Raw genomic sequence first — 10,784 nt, 5'->3', positions numbered from 1 at the left:
TAAAAATAATCAAAGCTAGCAAGTTTTTAGCTTAAATGTTTTTATACAAGAGTAGTCAGGTATCTTCTTAAGTAATATAAATTGAGGGCTGCAATTTTAGCAAAGAAACATTCCAAATCCCAATTTTGGGTTCTTATTATGCTATTGTTGTTTGCAAATAATGAAATTTTTTATATTACAACTGTGTAAATTAAATAAATATAGACCATTTATCACTAAATTAAATGCAAATCGTTCATCAAAATAGTATTCTTGTATGTTAATAATATTATTATGTTCAATTAATTACAAATATATTTTTTTAATAATTTATAAATTTTACTGCTAGTATATTGTAAATTGTTTTACTTGCATAAACGATGAATGTTTATGAAGTACGAGAGAAAAACGTCCAGTTATTAACATTAACTTAATATTAACATCAGCGCCGGCTGATAATGCCGTTATATTAAGCAGAAATGATGTATGTATTGTATAGGTCCACATAATATCAGCATAATGAAATTCTTTCACAGCGAATACTTATAACGCTAACGACTGTTTGTCATTAATTATTCAATTGTTTACACTATGAGTGTTTACGAAGGTTAATCTTCCCAATTACCGCATTCGGATAGTTGAGCGTTGACGAGCCGTATGCAACGTTGCGCGGGCGCCGCGTGCCACACGACTCGCTTCGTTTTGTTCCACTCGGTTCTAGTCCGCCTCGCCGGTCACGCGTGTATTTCTTCCTGACTTTCGGATATTTCTCAGCACGTGGTTCTATTATCAATAAGTCGAACCGACTTTCTTAGAACACGATAATGGGCCGATAACGGCTAATTGCTTCTATTTGTTTTCGTGTAACAGATCGCGAGTGCAGTGTCAATCAAGGGTGTGATGGCCGAAAATCGTGCGCTTATACCCGAGCCTGTCACCATGTACACCCAGACGGAAGCATTGAAGGATGTGAAGGACTTATCAAAGAACTTAATGAGTGAAGATTACGAGCGACAATATGCGGGTACGGAAAGGGGTAACCGAAGGCGGCACGGGTGCATCGTCTTCGGGGTGACCGTAGGGGCTTTGGCGGTTTGGTTACTGGCCCTTACAATTGTTCGGGAGCTACAACTTACTCGTCTCCGAGAAGAGGTTGATGAGCTCACCGCTAATATGATAGCGATGTCGGCAAACGTGATGTCCTTAAACCAGAAACTCGAAAACAACAGGTTATTTAACGAATTCAAAGCTTTAGAAGACACGGTGAGTGCTCATTGTTTACATTCTTCATACTTTATGTCTCGTGGAAGATAGAATACACACATTGACATATTTAAATATGTCATAGATAAAGTGAAAATGTAACATGAAACAAACATGTATGTTTACGATATAAATATTATTTTAGGTTTTGGACGCGACGTTTATTTCATTGCTTAAAGCGTGACAATTGACAACTTTAAATCCTTACATGTATGGTGTTAATTGATGCTGCTATAAAATATTGACATTACTGTACATATTTTTTTGCGACAAATGTAGTTAATGTTGAATGATTTTAAAAATTATAGCTAATTTATTTCAGCTACGAGTTTTTTATACATTGAAAACATTAATATTTTAAAACTTAGTGTGATATCAAATAGATAAGTATGTAGGTATTACAAATAGGTATTACAAGTATCGATTTCCTTTATTTACATAATCAGTGAAGTAACAACTTGAAGCTTGATAATACATAATAAGTCGGAGCTAGTCCAAGGTTCTATACAGCTGCACGGAGATCATTACATTCAATTGACTCGATCATTGATGATATGATGACAGAATATAAAACATTCCAATTCATACTCATAAAATGTTGAATATCTCCGGTCTTTCTTGAAGCTTGTATTTTTTTTTAATTCATTTATCATTCAGTTATTTGGAGAGTATCAAAATATCGATACAACACTTGAAAACACTAATAAAATATGAATGGTGGTATAACTATATAGAACAATAATTCATTTCGAACGCGTTGGAATTGATCATAAAGTTTTGTAATATCGTGTTGGTTATTTTTGATCAAAACAAAAGCTGAAATGTTTAGCCGAGGTGTGCCAAGTATGAGGATGTTATACAAGTTAAATGTGTAGCTGTAAATTGTTATTTGTGCTATTTTAAACGTTTAAACTCAAATAAATCCTACATATTGCTCGATATTCGTATAATTGCTGTGTTTAATTAACTAAATGGGATTTTCCTTCCTATTTGTTTTATCAAATATAGATTGGTATAAATGTCAGTCTTACTTATTTGTTCTTATTTCGAAATAAATAAAATAAAAATATTTATATTCGAAGGTTTTGTTTTGTTGTAAATTATAAATGCATACATTTTTGTTTCAAATTATTATCAGAGTATGATCAGAGTTTTTTTTTATTGTTGTCTTATTTCGTAAACGGAAACAGTTTTCTTTTTTATTTCAATATTGAACTTTCGTCGTCCGACAATGAATAAATTCATACAATATAGCTCAAAAAAAAAAGGCTTGACCAAAATCGGTGGCGGATGTCCGCGCTACAATATTTGGAACTGGTTTTGTTTGCAAACCAGTTAGGTTTGTAAATAAAAAATGATGCGCTGCAGTGGACCCTCGTTGCGCAACCACTATACTTAGTAATTGTTTATATTATTGATATCGTTATATATAATTTTATATCTAACACGGTAAAAATTTTCATTGGACTACAATAGCTAACTTGTCTATTGTTTATATTTGTTAAGATTTAAAAGAAAACAGTATTTTAACGGCCAGTATATGTCCCAGTGCTTGGCTAAGGCCCACTCTCCCTTCGAGGAGAAGGTTTGGAGCTAACTCCACTACTCTGCTCCAATGCGGGGTGGTGGATACACATGAGATCGAATTTCATTGAAATTAGACACATGCAGGTTTCCTCACAATGTTTTCTTTCACCATCGAGCAAGAGAGGAATTTCTGCGGTGCAGTCGGTTAAGATGAACGTGTTTTAGCCTCGGCCCAAAAGTTTAGTTGTTAAGTAGACTTGTTTAAATTGTTAAGATTTTATAATTAAAATTTTAGTAAGTAACACGCTACTTCATTAATCTTGCTATTAGCTTATAAGGCTGTAAATTCCGAGCTTTCGTTTTCGTTTCCTTTCTGTCATTTGGTTCTCTCTGTGAAGAAATTCGCTAAAGTAGTTCAGAGTTTAGAAGTGGGCAGTGTTTTTATTCCCATCCCGTTAGGACTTTAAGTCGTTGACGATCTGCGTTTAAGTTCTCTCCCGTCGGATCGGATTGCTGTCACATCGGTCTATGAGAGTTCACTTGTGTTTTCACGCACACGCACGTGTGTGTGAAAAAAACTGTAATGTTGAGATTGCTCTCCGTGCTGTAGTCAAGATGACGGTATAATTATTTAGGTTCTACATTCTATGAAGGTTTTTGTTATAATTTAATTATATATAGGTATTCAATCAGTATAAACCTTCCGTTTTAATAAAAAAATTATATATCAAATATAGAAATAATGAATACGTAACGTACCTAAATAATTTTACATAGGAATATTTTTACACTGTAATTTAAGTAAGATAAATTTCTATGATTTGTTAGTAATAAGAAGATGTAGTCATTGTTTCTGATTTTAAATCAATATTTCAATAACATAAATAATGTTCACATCTCTGATATTTGTAAAATTATAAGCAGCAAATATTATTAATTTATTTAATATTAATTTAACAATAATTATCATTAGATTTTTCAATTTATTTAATTACATTTCTTGAGTCGAGACAATAGAAATAATTACGAGTTTGAACTTCATAATGCTAGAATAGTCAAACGGGATGAATAATCTAAATTGAAACATAAACACGACGAAGTGTATTTAATAGTTCCATTTAAGTTCCATTTAACTTATTTCTAAATGGCAATCCACTCAACTTGAATTTGAAATTCAGAATGGCACTGCAGTGAGAGGTCTGTTCGGAGTGCTATTAAATATTTTAGGATCCATTTAATTTATAATTATTTATTATTTTTAATATGTATAAGGAAATATTCAATTCTATACGCATCTTAAATGTAAAGTATCAGTCTCTAAAAGTACCACTACTGGTCAGTAGCGGTACATTTACGGTCACTTTTGCTAAAGACTGAATTATAAACAAATTAAGCACGCTAATTGTCGGTTTTGCTTGCCTGGAGTTGGACCTGCGATCGTTGGGTATAGTTATCCTCAATTACAGTGATTCACTGACATCAACACGTTCTATTCATAGGTCCGTCACGGCTAGCTATGAACGTAACGATATTTGTGTACGTCATAAATAGTTAGAATTATAGATATATGTATGTATTAGTATATATCCATCTTTAATTAGTTGCAATTTATATATTGTAGTGGCTGCTCCACTTGTACTAAACATTTAATTTTCTTAATTATAAATACTGTTGTTGAAAGAGTTTTATTTTTATTAATTGGCGTTTCATCTAATTGAAGTTTCAATCGTATGTAAATGTTTATTGGATGAGAACAAAATTAATTCCTCAGAATATTATAAAGTGTTAAATTTAATTTTTATTAAGACTAAATTAATAAATAAGTCTTATTATTCATTAAAAGAGTACTTTTTAGAAAAAAACGTCTGGATTTAGGCTCGGGTTCCATCACAGGACACTAATTATTGTAAAAAAACAGCATTGTGAATCTGTTTATTTGAAAAGAGCAACTGTGCGAGTTTCTTGCCGTTTCTTCTCGCTGGAGGCTGCTTTCCGAAACGGTGGTAGTATTTTAATATCGACGATTCAAAAACGCTTCATTGTAAAGTTTACTTGAATAAAACTGATTTGATTTATCAGTTTGTTATTATTATTACTTTTTATTTGGAGTATAATACTTAGTGATTTAAACGTTCATTATGAACTCTCATAATTGAGTACAAGGGCGGTATGGCGTCAATAAGATATCTTATCTTACTATAGAAAGGCATCCGAAACCTAATCTGCTTTACCTTTATTGATCGGTGAATATAAGTTGCCAAAGACAAAAAGCTATCTTTTTCTCCTGTATTTATCAACCATTTTGTTTCTTAGTTCGTAGCTATTTGACGAGCTTTAGTGTTATCTTTAAAAAATAGAGATAAAAATTATATTTTCCAATATTTCTATATACAGGGTTATTGGTAATTCGACGTATCCCGTTAGGAGGTGATAGGGGTGATTATTTGCGATAATTTTAACCCCCATATGCATGATGCAAGAGTGAACCATTTTTGAGTTATCACGTTTTTTATATTTTTTCAAAATAAGTCAAAAATGCAACTTGAAAAATTTATTTAAAAAAAAATATCAATTAAAATCTATTTTTTTCTTCTGATTTATAAAAAAAGAATAAACACTAGTTATTTGTCAATGTTAAAACAATCATTATCGATCCAAATTTAAAAATGCGAGACGGAAAAAGATAGATGTGAACATAAAGGGACTCAGTAAAATAAGTAAGTACTTATTTTACTGAGTCCCTTTTGGTAAGTACCAAGATTAAATTTAGATCACATTTCAGAATTAAGTTGTTATTGCCATGTATTATTACCATAATTTATTTATACCTTGTCTTGCAGCTTTATGGCTAAATAAATAAATAATTATAAAAGAATCATTCCTAACCTAACCCTACCAATTACTACGTAATAATATATGTATTATATAATTTGAGTAAAGCGTGAGACTGAGTTATGTCAACTCAAGGTCAAATTTGTTTACATTTTCTACTTCGATATCGGATATTTATAAACATTGAATTTAGAATTAATGTTCTTATTGAAGTTTACAGATTTTACAAAATATTATGTAAATTAGGTAAATATTGTAAGCAGAATCTGTATTATATATTTTTATTGTTAACCTTTATATTATAACACTCTGAGTAAGCATTCAGTATTTATTTGTTAGTAATAAATTCTACTTTCAATAGCCGAAATGTATACAAGATATTAAAATATAATAACACGCTCTCAACACATCGTGAGGAATTAATCGGCTATAAAATGGGTTCTCGATTCATTAACTTTCAACAGCTCTACGTATCTGCTATTTGAATTTGGTTTATTTGTTACAATGAAAACTCTTTGTAACATATGAACACGTGTAGTAGGAAATTTGACGTTTATTTAAATATAAAGAGAAATCATAATATATTAGATGTTAAAAGTATTTGGGTAAAATTGTTGACATACGACTTACTTGAAAAGAGATTTATTATCAACATATTAAATAAAGGAACATGTAAAAGAAATACGGCCGATGCTGAATTAGCTAAGAACTTCTAAAGTATTAAATATCTGTAATGTTTATGGTATTTGCCTTTTATTATATTTTCTGCTTGATCAGTCGAATGAACGTCATAGAGGTATAAAGGTGGCACAAATAAGTTGTCGAACAGGAATAAATATAGATTTGGTGAGTATACAACGTTCGTTGGAAAAACGCCAATGTTTGCAAGACGTTTTGTAAATTCAGCGGTGAGCGCACGTGCAACGTGTGAATGTAAAGGGACTCAATAAAATTAGTACTTACCAAGATTACATTTGGATCACATTTCAGAACTAAGTCGTTATTGCCATGTATAATTTATTTAGAGTAAATATAGATATTGACGTAGTCTCTCCCTAGAAGGGCAAGAAGCACCGCTTAGATACGCCAAATATAAGATATTAGATCTAAATATATAATCCTCATTGAATTAGATTAATACGAGTTTAAGTTAATATTTTATCTAGAGAACCGGTAGGTAGTTTCAAATGATAAAAGGCCACCCGGATGTGCAATGTTTATAGAAGTAATTATTAATTATTAGTTTAATAAATACTGCCCGTCCCGGCTCCATACGGGTCACGGCTTTTCATTACTATAATATTCTAGTACATAAAAGCCTTCCTCTTTAATCACTCTATTTATTGATGAAAACAGCATTAAAATCCTTTGCGTAGTTTAAAAAACTTACAGACGGCAAGAACCGACTTTGCTTTATATCCACTATACTATGTAGAGATAAACAATTGATACAATGGGTATCACGCCGAGTATACTCTGTAGCCATAGAACGTTTTCTAACAAATTTTTACTAATCATCTGTAGACATGTAGTACTTAGACGGAAAATACAAACATTTATGTACAAAAAATTCAATGATTTATCTTGTTAGTAAACCGGTTTTTTAATTTGATCTAGCAAAGAAATAAAAGTGTTAAATCAGTTGAATTCTATTGAAAGTTGGTCGTCATCTCGTTAGGAATTAACCTGGGGTTAATTCCTAAAAAGTTAAAGATTTTCTGTTTACCCTCGTATACTTGTTTTTCGAAACGATACGAACGGTTTTTACGAATGTAATTACTTAGTTGGGTTGTTTAAATCTTCTTAAACTTTAGTATATTATAAAATACTAGCGACCCGCCCCGACTGTGCATGAGGTAACCGCGCACCGCATTTTTTTAATCAGGAATAAAGTAAGCTTCCTACTAGTGATTTTTTTTTAAATTGGATCACTAGTTCCGTAGCTTCTGGAAAACCCCTACAAACAAAAAATAAGAAAACAAATTTTAGTATAGATCGAAGCAGTGTTCTTCTGTAGAAATTGATGGATAAAATAATTGTCTTCGTATACTGAAAAAGTAGGCTAGCTTAAAAAAATATTTCAGTACACCGGTAACTTTTCACTTAGTTTCGTTCTATGTTATAAATAAAAAAACTTTACTATTTGCGAAATTTTGTAATTTTAAATTATAGTCGCTTTTAACGCATATAAGTAGACATTACAATGCCAAGGTTATATCTTTTTAGATTTATCTTTAATGTCTGTAACGTTTAATGTTAGACATTATAATTGACCTTTCGTCATTGGAGTCACCGCTAGATTTGTAGATATTTAAAATAAAAAAAATCAGTAGGTATTTGTTAATAGTTCAAATAGATTTTATAATCATGAATTTAAATTTAGAACAGAAAAAATTTAATTGAAGAAGAATATTTTTTTTATATTTATAATTAGATTTTGAAGAGTTATAGTGAATTATTCAGGTGCAAATGAATATAGAACATTATTGGTTATTTTTTATAAACTTATTAGTTATGTTTTTTTTTTAAAAATAAAATATGTTTTCGAATACTTCGCAATAAAACAACCGTTTAGTCTAGATACAAAACATTTTAATAGTCGTGGGAAACAGTAAAAGTTTTGATAATATTTTTACAAAGTCACCTGTGACGGTAAATTATGATGGCGCCAAGATTAAAATTTAAATATTATTTTGGTGCCTTATGCGCATTATATCTGTATAATAGCTTGTCGTTTTGCATACTAATAAAAATATTTTAAATGTTTTATGTATAATGATTTTTATCTATTTTTAAAATCCCCTTTTAACTCAAATTTATAAATGTTTAATTGAAATGCAAATATATTAAAATATTTGGCTTTTAACTATACAAATACAAAGACACGTATGCAAAACAGATATGCCAAACACAAAGAGTTATCAGCACTTTTCCATATTATTTCTACCGTTAATAATATATTGGTGAAAATAATTTGTTGCCTTATTTTTGACAGCATATATACATATGGACCTCACGTGGTATGGTTTGAGTAAAAACTTTATAGACTTTAAAGTAACGGTTATATTACGTTATCTTAACGAATAAAGATTCATTATTCATACATGAAATCAAAGTTTCTTAAATGCGTGCCAAATAATTTTATCTTCATTTACCTGATGAAATTATGACTGGACTGGAAAAATTACTCCACAGACTTGACTTGTCCAGTGGAATAGGTCTGAAGGTCGTCATGGAAGTTGTTGATAGCTTTGCTTCAGTATATTAACCTGGAACAAAAATAGCATAACATGCTTCCGGTCTCAAATGGACTAGTTATATTATCTTAATGTCTTCAAAGGTGGGATACGACGACGGGACGAAGGGAGCAGGACCATTCGGTGTGACACCAATTAGGCGAGACCTATATCCAGCTAGCGGCCTTTAAAAGTTGTATGATGGTTGGATTGGATTCCATGTCCTTCTCTTTCATAATTATGATAGCAATTCTGATACGACTGGAGAAAGTTCAATCGGAGGCCAACGACTTTACGTCCCTTACAAGGTGCGGGTAAACACTTCTAACATCCAGACTCCAAGGACTGAGACAGAAACAACCAAAATATCATTTTTATTGGCCTTACCCGACGAGACAGTCAAATATATATGTCACCGTATGATTACAAACATCGTTAGATTGCAATCTATCTCGTCAGATTGTAAACTGTCGAAATATTGTGAACCGTGAAATATGATTGCAATTTAACGCATTATTTTTCGCTATATTGTAATCTATCGATGGGAAGCGGGCAAATTGTGAACTGGCGTAGAACGGAATGCATCTCGCGCACTGATTGGTTGAACGTTATGTGCCCTCCGCCTCCCCGGCATCCGCCATATTATTTCACCGTAAAATTGCAAATACCGTTAGATTGTAATCTATTTCGCGCAATTGTAATAGATTGTGAACGTTTATTCAATTTGCAATAAAATATAAATAATTCCGATAGTTATTATTATTAGTATTTTGGTTAGGTTAGGTTAGAGTTTTTATAATTTAACTGAAATTTACTTCGATAGATTGTAAGCTACCGAACAATAACGGTGACGTATTGATCGCTCTTACAATAAGATCGGCCAATCAGGGGACAGATTGTAATCTAACAGTTTGACTTCGACATATTACAATATAGCGCAAAATAATGCGTTAAATTGCAATCATATTTCACAATTCACAATATTTCGACAGATTACAATCTGTCTCTTCAGATTGTAATCTAATGATTTTTGTAATCTTACGGTGATATATACATGAATAATGAACATGAATACAGTATAGTGTTGAAAAAACTTATAAAATCATTATTTGTAATAAAATATTTAGAGCAAAAATTTGTAATATATATATATATATATATATATATATTCATAAGACATCGATCTTCGGAATTATAATTTGGCGTATTTCTAGTCAATATTTTTATTTTTAGAATCAGTGCCGTTATAAAAAAAAACAAAAATAAATTTATTTTTATTATTCTTTTTATATTATGAAATATATAACATGTATGTGCAAATACCATATTCGATTTTACCTACACTACTGTTGATTATATTGTTGTGCCCAAATAAGCTCGCACATGCCTTTGTATCTAAAAATAATCTTTCGACGTAATAAACTGCTTCTTGGCAGTGTCGGGACCTAAAATAGTGTATTCTAAATTTTAAAATGCCTAAAGCGGATGTATTTAATAATATTACTCAATGAATTATCATATAACTAACGTGACAGATGTTTTGTGACGCCATGAGACGTTAACACAAATTATGTCATTGCAAGAAATACTGGTAACACCGAATTAAAGAGTTCATGACCTATGATTGCGATCACAGGAGGTATTGTTGGTCCAGTACAGGCCGACAATCGAGTTAGCAGAGAGGATTACCCACATAAATCTAATTAAAGTGACCACTGGCCGCCCGCATGACTAATATTAAACTAACGCCCACATAATGCCTACGAAACCATTGTTAGCTTTGGATCAATGAATCACGCTGTAACTAATATATTTAAATTGGCGTAAATGTATATATTTGTTATCAAATACGGTCCAAGCAGCGCATAAATATTCTTAAAATCGTTAGCTTTATTTGCTGTGATAGTTCAACAATTACAAATTTAATACTTTATTTTTTAACAAAAA

General features: G+C 31.1%; 1 protein-coding gene across 1 annotated transcript in view; it reads left to right on the top strand.

The window, feature by feature from the left end:
* Positions 1 to 638: 638 nt before the first annotated feature.
* Positions 639 to 10,784, top strand: part of LOC113393759 (protein eiger) — a 36,124-nt gene continuing 25,978 nt past the window's right edge. The window contains exon 1 of the mRNA XM_026630802.2: positions 639 to 1,242. Coding sequence (XP_026486587.2) covers positions 880 to 1,242 — 363 coding nt within the window. The 5' untranslated portion in view covers positions 639 to 879. The remainder of the gene's footprint in view (positions 1,243 to 10,784) is intronic.

This window comes from Vanessa tameamea, chromosome 2 (assembly GCF_037043105.1).
Source record: "Vanessa tameamea isolate UH-Manoa-2023 chromosome 2, ilVanTame1 primary haplotype, whole genome shotgun sequence".
NCBI classification, from domain to species: domain Eukaryota; kingdom Metazoa; phylum Arthropoda; class Insecta; order Lepidoptera; family Nymphalidae; genus Vanessa; species Vanessa tameamea.
This window is presented reverse-complemented; position numbering and strand designations above follow the sequence as displayed.